This window comes from Musa acuminata, chromosome BXJ2-9 (genome assembly GCF_036884655.1).
Source record: "Musa acuminata AAA Group cultivar baxijiao chromosome BXJ2-9, Cavendish_Baxijiao_AAA, whole genome shotgun sequence".
Taxonomy (NCBI): Eukaryota; Viridiplantae; Streptophyta; class Magnoliopsida; order Zingiberales; family Musaceae; genus Musa; species Musa acuminata.
Window position 1 is genome coordinate 2,254,990 of NC_088346.1, and position 12,524 is coordinate 2,267,513.

Genomic DNA, 12,524 nt, shown 5'->3' on the forward strand with positions numbered 1-12,524 from the left:
ATCTTTTCTTCAGCGTCAAATCCGGCGTTGCCCCCAATTAAGATCTGTTGAGACACAAATACCTGAGTTCTTAATAAGCACGAGATTATATGGATATAAGTTCTTTAAATATATTCAATAACAAAAAATGTGAATAATTATCTTTTTCTTCTTTCTCTGGTAATTTTACTTTTTGGCAGCAACACTGCAAATCTTCCTGTTCGTGTTCATGTTACAATCACATAGAATATTGGTTTGTGGCATTATTTGTGAGCCCAACGAAGCAAATCAAATTGTTTGTATCATTCTCTTTTACTTTCCTTTTTTTTATTGGATCGAAATGAAAGTTCACAAGGCAAAACAAATGGTTCGAGTAATTGTTCGACGGTGTTAACTAATGCTGGAGGAAGCAGCAGCTCATGATGACAAAAGAAACAAGTGTTCCCACATGGAACCACAAGCCACAGAACCCCACAAGCATGAATAGGAGCTGTCTTAAGGATCACAACCACCACGCTTGTTTCTCTTCGCACTGTCAAACACCATGCATGTATATTTCTGTGCTTAACAGATGATAATACTATTAACAGATTTGCAGGGAGCTGCTGCAACGCTCAGTTCATCGAGAAGCAATCACTAATATCACAGATAAAAAGGGTATTTAAAGCAGTAGTAACAGCGCTTGCAGCTCCAAGAATGTTGACTATAACATAGCTAGAATTCCATTGCAACAGCAGGTTAACTGAAAAGATCTTGCAGCTTTATCCCTTGCAATCAGCAGCTACATAACAAAGACTGGTCCACGGGAACCATTGTTGCTTGATGTGGAACACTGAATGCACGAAAATGGTAAAATGTAAATTCAATCTTATGTAAATGATTCAGGGTAAGCCCCGTCCGCTCCGGGTCTTTGTAACTGGTGTATCTCGAACATGAGAAATTGTATAAGAGTAAGCTGTTTAAAAGAATAGTTTCATGAACTCCATGTTCTCAAGGAACCTCTTCTAGACCAAATTTCTCAAGAATTGCTGTTGTTTCTTGTCTTGCACTGTAAACAAAGATAAACAGAATAAATGAAAACCATGTCAATTGTTTGAGGACGACAATCAAGTAATTTATAGAATGTACTTCTAAAATGCTAACACAACCATTATTTCTATGAATAACAGCCTTGAGTTGTAAAAGCCGCTAACTGGCCAGACCTGATAGGTGTTTCTCAACTCTGGTTGCCTTTCAGTTAATTCTAGTCGAGTTTGGCCAATTAGCCTAAATCATGGGGTTTAGGTATCAGACTCAACCAATCCCTATCTCAACTGAGATCACTGATCCTCCAAAACCTTACTAATAACACCCATCTATCTCTCTACATGCATAGATATATAACTTCATGCAAGCATATACAGAAATACACCGACAGCAACCAATATGTATGTAATACAAACCATGGTATGCAGTACCGAATGGTACCGCCCGGTACAGGCGGTACATACCGGTCCGATGGCATACCGGTACATGGACCGCCCAGTACCGCTACAGTATGAAGAAAATATATAAAATTGTTCGGTACATCAGGGTGTACCGATCGGTACGCCCTGGTGTACCACTCGATACACCGGTACTGTACCATATCGAGCCAACTTTGAAACACCGGTATGGTACGGTATTACATACCTCGATACAAACTGTGTATATCTGACCCAGTATGTCATACACATAATGAAACATCCATAGCATGTGAACTCTCTGCTGGTAGAACCTAGCAACTATGTTGTGCAATGTGCATATAATTGTTATGTTGCACACAAACTATGCATGTAGTGCAAAACTTAGCTGATCTTCCTAATTGGCATAGTTGAATCTGATGATAATTACTTATTAAATTTGAAAGAATTACCTTCCAGGTCTTAGAATTTTGAATAGTCCTGGCTTTATCAAATCAACCACTGTTGAACCAGCACGGCCAGAAGGAAGCACTCCACCATCATAAACATATGCACAATATTGCCAAAGGTTTTCAAAATCCTTGATACTGACGCTACTGGGCTGTCCACTAAAATTAGCACTTGTTAGAGCCAGTGCACTTCCAGAACCACGAGCAACGGCTCGAATAAAGTTGAAATCAGGCACACGAACTCCAATGCTATCTAAACCTGGATTGAGAGATTTGTCCAATATGCTAGAATCGCCTGAAAATTGAATCTGACTGTTACAAAGGAAAAATCATATGATGTTCTGTACTTGTATGTAAAATTAGCCAGACCTCGCCTCAGAACAACAGTCACAGGACCAGGAAGGAGGCTGTCAAGCAAACCATGAGGCAAGTGATTAACGGTGGCAAAGCGAGATATATCTGATACACCAGCAACAGAAATTGCTAGAGGACTTGTCTGCTTCCGTCCTTTAATCTCATAAATTTTATTTACTGCATCTGCAGAGCTGACAAAAATGCACTTTTAAAGTCCAAAATAATGTTCCCAGGACAATGTATTAAGGCATATGATATAACAGAAAATTTTGAAAATTTGCATACCACTAGAAAATTCTCCAACCAAGTAACTCGTAAATGTAAAAGCAGCAACTGTGGCTGCAAAAGCAACAATAACAAGTAACAAATTCTGCAAATTCACCTATTCTCTATTATTAACTGCAATAGTTCATTCTCTGCTAAGTATAAGTTTTTCATCCCTCCATTTTGATGGTTATGCTCAACAGACAACTCCAACACCAATCTTGAAGATTAAGTGGGTGAATTATTTCTCACATCGGTACCAAAATCTGTACCACCTGCTTTATGAAAACCTTGTACCCTTGCCATGAAACCCAATTCCTAGATATTTCTTGGCAACAGTTTGCTTCGATATTGACTAAAGGAAGTAGACATGATCAACAAAGAACAATTTTGTTCATCTTATCATCTTGTTTCTTCAATTCATCATTTTCTTTCTATAGCTTCAATTTTTCCAAAACTAATCATACTTTTTGTGAACCAGCAATATCCTTTATTATCATATTTTTCCCTCCTCTCTGCTTACTCATTGCAGTAGATTACGAATACCAATTGTCGCATTTCTTTTCTATTTTCTCAGCATTTCTGTCTTATTCCTTCTTTCCCTACAAAGGGGGAACCTATTTAACTACATGCATACTAAAATGAAGCTGAATTGTCAGTTTGAGTATCAGTTCGGCATTCAACCGGAAGAAAATTGAAAACTAGAATGTCCCATGAATATTAAGCAAATGAAGAGTTAAGATGCCAAGAATAATAAAGCATCTGAAGCTCAAAGAAAAAGGCCAGCCCGCTTACCAGGCATCACATGCAAATCCATAAAGTGTATCGGTCGGCACCGCAATAACTTGCTCAGTTTTAATCGCCTCGATTGCTTCTTCAATGTGATCATCTGTTGCTGGAAGGATTACTCCTGCCCTAACCTTAGAGCCTATCTCAGAGTTGTCCACACTTTGCGACATATAGCTCCGGATAGCCCCAGACGATCTCCTCTTCTGAGACAAAAGAGGAAAGCTACTAACCTGAACACACCTGAAACAACAGATACTATCGATAGCAAAGAACAAACATTAAGGAGTCACTACAAAACTCCATCTTTGTCAAAAATTCATTATTAGGGCTTTGCATGCTAAAGGGAAGCAAAGAAATATGAAAAAAAAAAAAGATTAATGCTTTAATATAAACAAGCAAAATAGAGGAATTTGCGCTAAGCGGGGAGAACAAACTGCCTAAATACTAAAAATTCGAATTTTGAAGATAAAGATAGAAGTCAAAGGCATTAATTCCAACCACGGCTGCTCCAAAACCAAATCTTTTGGGAATCATATCTTCAGAAAGTGTTCCTCCAAAGAAAAGGATATAAGAAGAAGAAGAAGAAGAAGAAGAAGAGAAAAGCTCTCAAGAGCGCCGAGTTCAGAGACGGACAAACCTATGCGGAAGGCGCTTTAAGACAAAGAGGGGACAAAGAGGCAATCTTTCTATCGTCTTCGCCGACGAAATCATGAGCCCTTCTCCCTATCTCCGAGATAAATAGTTTAATTAGTTGCCGGCCGATGACCACGTTCTCCAACGTCCTATAATCTTGGAAAGCGCAAGATCCAGCCACTCATTTGGCATCGAACGGCGGTGGATGGCTCTCGGGGAAGGTAGGGCAGCTGACCGCAAGCTTCTCCTCTTGAAAGGGAGGTGACCTGACCGCGCGTTTTAGTGTTTGAAACCTCCATAGAACCTCAAATACATCGCGGTGACCCGACCGCGCGTTCCCTATATTTGCGAACGAACAGTTGCTATGGGTTTTAGGGTTTCTATTCCCGCCTGGGGGTTCTACGATGGCGGAATCGATCTCAAGGTCACTGAGGGACGGATGCTTGGAAGGAGAGCATGCGCCGGCCCTGACCATCGAAGACTCCCTTGCTTGCCCTCTCGGTTCCCACGTCTTCGATCACTTCCTCGCCAATCTCGCGTCCCAAATCGCCGATGGAACATCTCAAGCACGGTCAGTGCAAGTGCCCCCAGGTAGGGGGATGTAGAAAGTTCGAATTTTTAGGCTTTTACATCATTGCTCACTGATTCTTGGATTATTTGAGGCAGTGGCTTGGTGCTCGTTGCGTTGAATCGGAGCCCGTCGTTCTATATCGATTTGCTAAGGCGCAAGGGGGTAGACGCATCGCTGGTTGATAAATGGTAAGGGTTCTTGGCGCCGAAGTGAAATAAAAGACCTGTATTTACGTTGCTACTTGGAGTGGTATTGGAACGTCATTTGGTATCGGCTCGGTAGCAGGGTTCGGATTCTGGACTGCTACTCGGACCCGCTCGATTGGAAGGACCGAATTCCGCCGTTAATGAATGTTCAAAAGCCCTCTACGAGGGAAAACGTCTCTTTCTTCAGAGATGTGAGGGACATCAATAAGCTGTTGTCTTCAGTTCTTGACCTTGGAAAAGGTATTACCTGTAGTTGGTTTGATGCTCTTAATTTATTTTTCTTGAACCAGGGGTTACATTCGTTCACTCACGACTTCTATTGTCAGGGTTTGTTGGGCAAGGCAAGACTCGCTTTGCAGTAGCTGTTGACCAGGTATGCTCAGAATCTTACAGTAACACATGCTTGATGATAATTAAGTATTGCAAATGAAGGATATACAGTCTGACTATCACCTAATTTTTCATTGGGATCATCCATATTCTGCTTTTTTGTATCCCAGTTCCATGTGCTCATTACATCTGAGTTTCCAGTAAATGTGCAGATTTATGTTCTTACTCTAAGTTATTGTTTGATGTAATCTTTTTCAGGTTAGTAATTTGCTGCGACACACATCATTACCATCAGTTGCAGGCCTACTTAATAATCTTCGCAGCAATGGTATATTCATTTTTATAGTTTTTTACATGAATAATTTTTTTAGAATCTGAAAGCCAACGATAGTTGTTGATGTTAATCATTGTTTGACTTTATCATCAAATTAACCTGCTAATTTTGAGAGTTTGGACAGATGTCATGATCATAGTTGATAGTTCATAAAAAGAGATTTTTCATGATGTCTGAATGATAGATCAATTTTCTATGCATGCCTAATTGTGATATATAATGTTGTCTTGTCTTCTTATACATGGTATAAAATGAATGATATAATCTTCAGAGTATATCTGCCATGTATGAGTTTTATAAGTAGGAAAAACAGACAAATTTATACAGAATTTTATCTTTTCTTTGTTGGTAGATTCAACAAATTAGGAGAGACAATAAGTGGCCTAAGAGCAAAAAGGTTTTTTTTTTTTTTTGAAAAAGTGACAAAGATTAACTTAGAGCAAAAATGGGAAGGAGTGCAGATCGTTAAAACTTGGGCAATTCAAGTGAAAGACAGTCTATTAGTTCTGGCATGGATGGTGAAGGATAAAACATCCGACAAAATGTTTTGGATAGACCAGGGGCATTCCATCACTTTGTTCAAAACGTTAATGGTCTGGAGGTAATCAGTTTTGACCCAGATGTTGGAGAAGCCTTCCCTTTGAGCTATCCTTAAACACTCCAGAACAGCCCATAGCTCTGATTATGAGACTGGGTGCTTATCAGAATCTGTATTTAGTATGTCAGAATCTCTCTGTGACATGATATGGTTCGTCGTGAAGCTAACAACGAGGTACGCTTGAAGTTAACCAGGGCTTTGCAGTTGCAGGCTACCATGGTGACACATAAGGAAAGCATTCCAAGTGTATTTATGTGTGTCCACATAATAATTCATTTGAAATGCCTACAGAGATTGATATTGTAGTGTTGTCCTATATCTTCTTTTACATGTATTGTTAAATGCTTGCTGATTCAAAATTATATAAGGTTCATTTCTTCTGTGTGCACTGACATGAAGTCTGTGAATAGAGCTTCTGGGCTTCTTCATCAATCTGTGAAGTGTGAATAGAATTTCACATCTTGTGAAAGTTTCTTTCTCCATTGTAGTAATCCTTTCTTGTTTGTATATTTTTTGGGTTTGCTAGTAGGTATTCTTTTTCCTGTAGCAACAAATGAAAACGTGCATTAACTTTTAATTTCAGTGAATTGGATACCTTATGTCTATTTTTTATTTGTGATGGAAGTTTGTGAAGTGGCAATAGGTTTATCATATTCAAACTCTCTGAAATGCTCAAATCACACTTGTCAACATTGTTGCTGCTAAATATTATTACCATAATTTTCTGTAATATCATTATAATAAAGATGGATACTTGAATGTGGAAAACTTATTGGCTTTTAATTGCAGATCAAATTTCATGTATCTTTTGGTTAATACACTCGGACCTTCATGAACCCAGGGTCTCCACAGCTCTTGCATATGTGTCTACTGTGGTTGCTAGTGTACAGCCAATAATGCAGCTTACTGATGAACATAGAAGTCGACGAGACTTTCTATGGCTTGAGAAGAATTCTTGTAAAGCAAAATTTTACGTACGCCTTAAACGTCGCAATGGGAGAGTGAAGCTACTTGTGGGCTCCCTCGTCTTTTGTATTTTTTTATGTTAAGGAATAAAGACTCATATATTCAGAATAATGTGGTATTTAATTTCCAGGCAGAAGAGCTACACATGGATCAAGTTGGTGTTAAATTTGCAGCTGTAACCTCTGAAAATTCATTTGTCAACAAAAGCCTTTTGCCAAAGGTTATCACCATTTACCTTTTCCTGTCATAGCTTTTGTATCTAGGGACCTGCATGTCCACTTCTTTTTCACTCTAGATTCAGAATGTTACAAGCTTAAGTGAGGAGCTTCCCCATACATAACACACTATCCTTCAACAGGTACAGTTCAATCTTCAGCTATCAGATCAGGAACGTGTTGATAGGGCAAAAGTTGTTCTTCCATATGAACATCAAGGTATAGAGCTTATCAAAACAAATTTAATGAATTTACATTTTGTGGCCTTACTATCATTGTTAATCTAGTTTATCTTATTTCTTTATGATGAAAATTTGTCATTTATGGTGCTGGTAAGAAAAAAGTGCATACTGCAGTTGTTGATGATAACCAGTTCTATAATTTAAGGAGTCAATTTTTACAAGGTGATGTAGATTTTGATGCATAAGTTGCAGACATGGTTAGATCATTTATGATTGAGTTTCGATTTTTATGCTTAGCCATGTCATTGGGTGACACTAGCAGACTAAAGGATATTGACATGTCCACGAGAATGTTTCCTTGACAATTCATATCTTAAAATACCCGAGGCTTAGGAAGATAATAAAAAGCTGCCACTCGTTTGGTTGAAGAAAAACAATATGCTTCATTTGCATGTTCTTGTTGTTTAGTGCATTAAGATGTTGGTTCTACGTGATATTAGTATGATATGTAGTATTAAAGGTTTCAAATAACTGGTTGTAGGAGCAAAGGGAACAGACTGTTTGCATGGTTCTCGATTTTGGTGTTTTAAAGAACTGTAACAATATTAATACTGGATACAATCAGATCCATGTTTCTATTCATGGAAGCTTATGTTGACCAACAATTGAACAATACTACTAATTATTTTAAGCTGCCTATTCTCAACATTTAAATATGATGGTTTGGAAATGGTCAACTAGTGCATGATTGCATTCTGGTTTCTTATGACACTATTTTCATATTAGGCAATGGTGAGGCCATACAGATCTATGATGGGCGGCGATCTCTTTCTGACGACCAAAAGGATCCGCATTTAGTCCAGCCGTCTACTTTCTCGGTGATGACAGACGCCCAGGCCACTTCTGGGAATGGTGAAATACATTATATTCGTGATTCAGATGATGAGCAACCAGATTCAGATGAGGACCCAGATGATGATTTGAATATTTAAGATGACCCGGATCGTCTGATGTTGCTGTGTCTCTTCCTGTTGATCCCAGAACGCACATATCAAATGCCATCATTTCACACGGCATGAGTCTGTAACTCGTCTTCCTTGCTTGTGCAAACTCTGTTAAGACTGGATATATAGCTTTGATAAAGAAAAGCAATTTTGCTAAAATATTGATGGTAAACGTTCAGATGCAAATAAGAAGGTGAAAGTTTGATCCTTGTGTCCTTTTCCCAGTAGTGACATCATCACAGCATTTACCATAGCAACAGCATCGTTGGATTTCATCAAATGAGAACAAATTACCATAATCTGACGACGGTTTATTGTTAAATGTATGGCTAATTCAGTGACATTTTATTATTTTTTTCGCGTTGAATTATCGATTATATGTAGTTCCAAAGGAGACTCTCATATATAATTTGATCAATGATATCGACCTAAATAGAAATGATTCGTGGAGCTGAGTTTACGGTTTGAGAGCAATTAGATGGGAGGCGATGGGTTTTGGTCGATGATATGGACCATCTTTCTTTCGCTGTTCGAATGTGTTTTGGAAGAAGAAGGCTTCATTCAACAACAGTTCCTGTTTGTTTTGTGGACCGTGATGATATTTTAGTCCCACATCGGCAAGAAAAGCGTATCACATCCGGTGACCTCCTTCATAAGGCACGGCCTGCCGATCACATTGTCACGCAGCTGCGTGGTGGGCGCAAAGCGAACTATTCTTTCGCCTTTTACTAAAGAATACCGTGTGCCCGCCACTCTGAGCAGCATACGCCTATTTTTGGAGGCCGATTCTTCGTCGAAGGATGCCCCATCAAGCCTAAATCTAAAGATTGCTCCTCTCTTGAGACTAGAGGATATTTTCCTAGTCTTCAAATAAATTATATTAACTAATTTTATCGGAAAATGTCTAAGGTGAGATATTACTGCATTATTAGGTGAACCGATTTATTATCATGTAAATTATAGTATTTTTAATAAGATTATACTATTTTTAAGATGAATTTTTAAAATTTTCTATGATAACTTATTGTTTTTCACTCTTTTACTGTCCCACCAATTACTAAACCTAACCAAAGATGAAGGTAAAGGTATAGTGGTCTCCGAGAAGAGATGCAAACAACGATGATGTATGACACTTCTAAGATTATTCTAAGATTAGTGATAACAACGAAGGTCAAGGGCCCCATAAGATCTAACGATGTCATGTAGTCTCTTTGCATTTCTTCATTGTCGATGCGATCTCCTCATGCTTTCTCATTGTCATCGATCGACAAGAAAGAAGAGGGGCAACTCACCCTTATGACAAATGATGATAATGAGGGTTGACGATCATGCGTAAGACGAAACGGAGCAAAGGTGTGACTAGGGTTGAGGTATGATATTTTTAAAATAATAAAAGTAAAATCATCTTTCTACGTAGCTAGAGGTATTTATATGAAATTTTTATACTTAAGGTGCTCTACAATTGTGAAACTATAGAATTTTTATGAAAATTCATCCATATTTTTATTAACTTTATAAAAATATTGTAAACCTATAAAAAAATACAATAATCAACCTATAAAAAAATCTCTGGTACTATCTGTTCTTTCATCTCCTTTTAGAGTCATCTGATGAGTGTTATTGCAAGCAATCTGAAAATAGATTCTGGTTGCCGAAAGGTTCTTCTAATGTTCTCTACGATTTGAAGCTGTGGTTCGGACATTATTGATGACCCAGTCAAAAGGTTGTATGATGATGATGATGATGATGACGATGATGATCGCGGCCGACCGAGCTCCGCGTTGATTTGCTTTCCCCTTGTGTTTCGTGACAAACAAACCATTGAAACGATGCCATTCCCATCAATCACGCGGAGACAGAATCCAAACCCTGTCAAAGAAATCGAGAAATGGAAAGGGACACTGCAGAAATAAATGCGCTTATAATTTCTTCATACAATGATTACAGCTTTCAACAGATGTACGCTTCTTTGGACTTCCCTGCGACTCTCATTTTTCGCATGCTTGCCCGCCGACGACGACACCATCACGCTTGCTCGACTCCAATCCACACACGTAAAAACCATGGAGACAAGCTCTGGCTTCCCGGTAAAATAATGATACCGTGTAATGTCGGGAAGGCATCATTCAGGAAGAGCTAATTCATCGAAACTGGAAATGACACACATATAATTGCCTCGGTCCATTGTGTGGCTTGTGTGAGCATATCAAGAAGCTACAGCAACAGCAGAGATGTCCCATGCGTCTTCTCCGTTGTTTCTGTCTCGCAGAAAGCTGGTAATCTTTGCTGAAAAGCATGGACTCTGACAACTTCTTCTGTGATGATAGGTGGGGTTGCTCTTATTGTTTATGTCACATGACTGTTCCGGTACCTGTAAAACTTCAAGTCATATATGATATTTGACATACTATGTGGAATAGTATGTTGAGCTCTCAGATCTCCCATCAACTTCGACCTCCAAAATCATACACGTAAAGGTAAAGAGGCACACCTACATTACTGGTGAAGTCCCAATCAACCGAAACTTTTCAGCAGAGGTCGACTGTAACCACACAAGAAGTCGACAACAGTAGCCACAAAACGTTACTTCATTTGCAATCTCGACGTACGGGATTAATTTACAGATTTGCAATGACAAAGATCATGCTGCATGCGGCCTATGCCACCGAGTTGTTCGATCTAATGCCCGCCGCAGGATGATCTCCGGAGGCTAATTTACTTTACCTTACCATCCTTGCCTCGCGTGGAGGGTGCAGCTTGTGGCCACCACCTTCGACAGTAACGCTAGCTTGGACGCAGGCTATATAGATAGTTAATTTCAACGGATGGGTGCCACCTTAGTCTTCGTCTTCGTCCGGATCTCTGGAAGCCATCCGGGTGAGCATCGTCCGGATCATCTGCATTGTTCTCATCTCCATCACGCTCTCCTCTCGGTTCTTCGAGTACGCCTCAAAGAACTCCGTGTTCTCCTTCTCCAGCTCAGCCCACACTGGCAATTTAAGCACACAACTGCTATCATAAATGCTAGATCAAAATCAATGACGGTCTTCGCATATGTTAGATCTTAATATACACAGAAGGTGATTTTAATATTAGAATTCTTTCTTTGTAAAAGGAGAAGGCATCTAGCGACTATCTCATCTCCTCGCTTATAATCTTCCTTCCTATATCTCCAACAACGGAGGTCTTCTTCTTATACGCGAGCATGCACGTAAAGCTATTACAAGATTTCTTGTCTATCCTAAGACATAAATCCCTAGGTTACCTGCAGGGTTCGAATGTTGATACGATCACTTACAAAAGAGCATCAAGCTTTTGTTACGTGTCATGGATTATGTGTCGTCGCTCTCTCTCTCTCTCTCTCTCTCTTTCTCTATATATATACATATATACCTGTGGCAGTGATGACAGGCTTGATGTTGGCGTGTTTGGAGAGGGCTTCCACGCACTCCTCCTTGCTCATGTGGAAGAGGAGACATTTCTCGATCAGGTGCTGCACCTGCAAGCAACACCCATGAAGGAAGATTAAGATCAAGATCAAGATGTCTCACGGTAACCGGGGAAAGAGAAGAGCAAATTTGTAGGGGGTTCTTCTCCTCGTGGATCACCATGCGGATGTAGGAGGCCGATGATGAAGAAGAGGAGTCACCCATGACGAAGCTAAACCAGACGCGGTCGGCATACACACAAGCTACACGACCGACCGGGGGGGTGGGATTAGTCCTTAAAAAGAAGGCGGCAGCACCGATGTGATCAGAGCAAGGCCGGCGACCACGTGGGCGACGAGCGACGATTGGTGCAGACGAGTTGCACTAAAGCCACGTCCGTCCCTCATGTGGGCCCTCCCTTCACGTGGCCCGTGGGCCCTACATTCCCAGATGAACCATGACACACGTACGCAACCAGCCGCTGCCGTCGTCGGCTCTCCCGTTTGTGTGCGCAGATATATGGGCCCCGATGCTCGATAGTGGTGACGTTTTCGAGTGTGATTGGGTCGGGCTAAATGGCGTCGTTCTCACGATCCCGACATGGCCGAGTCTAAATTAGATTCCATGCACGTCGGATTCGAGAAAGAGATAGAAGCAAGCAGTAGACTCCGTGTCGTATGTTCCGCTCGACGCGCTCTGCGGTGGCTGTCCTATTTAAGCCTCACTTTGAATTCAACTTTGGGGAAGGTGGGGTCCAACACCAGTGTTCTGTACGTTCGA

At 40.2% G+C, this 12,524-nt stretch overlaps 3 protein-coding genes and 1 non-coding gene across 5 annotated transcripts; 2 read left to right on the top strand and 2 right to left on the bottom strand.

Moving 5' to 3' along the window:
• Positions 1-455: 455 nt before the first annotated feature.
• Positions 456-4,053, bottom strand: LOC135622396 (uncharacterized). 2 transcript variants are annotated; one of them, XM_065124213.1, is made up of 5 exons: positions 3,915-4,053; positions 3,284-3,517; positions 2,240-2,415; positions 1,874-2,165; positions 456-1,027 (listed from the first exon to the last, which is right to left on the bottom strand). In XM_065124213.1, the coding sequence occupies exons 1-5, from the start codon at positions 3,986-3,988 to the stop codon at positions 970-972; spliced, it is 834 nt and encodes a 277-aa protein (XP_064980285.1). In that variant the 5' UTR covers positions 3,989-4,053; the 3' UTR covers positions 456-969. The 2 variants fall into 2 exon arrangements, with proteins under 2 accessions (XP_064980285.1, XP_064980286.1); XM_065124214.1 differs by having other exon boundaries at positions 3,284-3,480; positions 3,915-4,035.
• A 209-nt stretch (positions 4,054-4,262) lies between these two features.
• On the top strand, positions 4,263-8,524 carry LOC135622395 (elongator complex protein 5-like). Its single transcript, XM_065124212.1, has 9 exons — positions 4,263-4,481; positions 4,577-4,669; positions 4,767-4,927; positions 5,014-5,060; positions 5,276-5,345; positions 6,739-6,962; positions 7,046-7,135; positions 7,274-7,349; positions 8,099-8,524. The coding sequence occupies exons 1-9, from the start codon at positions 4,315-4,317 to the stop codon at positions 8,302-8,304; spliced, it is 1,134 nt and encodes a 377-aa protein (XP_064980284.1). The 5' UTR covers positions 4,263-4,314; the 3' UTR covers positions 8,305-8,524.
• Positions 8,525-9,001: 477 nt separating this feature from the next.
• LOC135624076 (U5 spliceosomal RNA) lies at positions 9,002-9,118 on the top strand. Its single transcript, XR_010491583.1, has one exon. It is a non-coding gene; the product is annotated as a U5 spliceosomal RNA (small nuclear RNA).
• Positions 9,119-10,788: 1,670 nt separating this feature from the next.
• On the bottom strand, positions 10,789-12,080 carry LOC135623939 (uncharacterized). The gene is made up of 3 exons (XM_065127409.1): positions 11,925-12,080; positions 11,710-11,815; positions 10,789-11,305 (listed from the first exon to the last, which is right to left on the bottom strand). Exons 1-3 carry the CDS (start codon positions 11,967-11,969, stop codon positions 11,154-11,156), a joined length of 303 nt encoding a protein of 100 aa, XP_064983481.1. The 5' UTR covers positions 11,970-12,080; the 3' UTR covers positions 10,789-11,153.
• Positions 12,081-12,524: the final 444 nt, after the last annotated feature.

What these genes read in the sequence shown, in the direction of transcription:
- LOC135622395 (XM_065124212.1), top strand. Translation starts at nt 4,315, where the DNA reads ATGGCGGAATCGATCTCAAGGTCACTGAGGGACGGATGCTTGGAAGGA. An exon ending in ATGGGAGAGTGAAGCTACTT is followed by an intron (nt 6,963 to 7,045) that starts GTGGGCTCCCTC and finishes TTTAATTTCCAG; the next exon opens with GCAGAAGAGCTACACATGGA. An exon ending in ACAAAAGCCTTTTGCCAAAG is followed by an intron (nt 7,136 to 7,273) that starts GTTATCACCATT and finishes ATCCTTCAACAG; the next exon opens with GTACAGTTCAATCTTCAGCT.
- LOC135623939 (XM_065127409.1), bottom strand. Translation starts at nt 11,969, where the DNA reads ATGGGTGACTCCTCTTCTTCATCATCGGCCTCCTACATCCGCATG. An exon ending in CGGCCTCCTACATCCGCATG is followed by an intron (nt 11,816 to 11,924) that starts GTGATCCACGAG and finishes TGTTGCTTGCAG; the next exon opens with GTGCAGCACCTGATCGAGAA. An exon ending in GCCTGTCATCACTGCCACAG is followed by an intron (nt 11,306 to 11,709) that starts GTATATATGTAT and finishes TTAAATTGCCAG; the next exon opens with TGTGGGCTGAGCTGGAGAAG.
- LOC135622396 (XM_065124213.1), bottom strand. Translation starts at nt 3,988, where the DNA reads ATGATTTCGTCGGCGAAGACGATAGAAAGATTGCCTCTTTGTCCCCTC. An exon ending in TTAAAGCGCCTTCCGCATAG is followed by an intron (nt 3,518 to 3,914) that starts GTTTGTCCGTCT and finishes CTGTTGTTTCAG; the next exon opens with GTGTGTTCAGGTTAGTAGCT. An exon ending in AAAATTCTAAGACCTGGAAG is followed by an intron (nt 1,028 to 1,873) that starts GTAATTCTTTCA and finishes CTTTGTTTACAG; the next exon opens with TGCAAGACAAGAAACAACAG.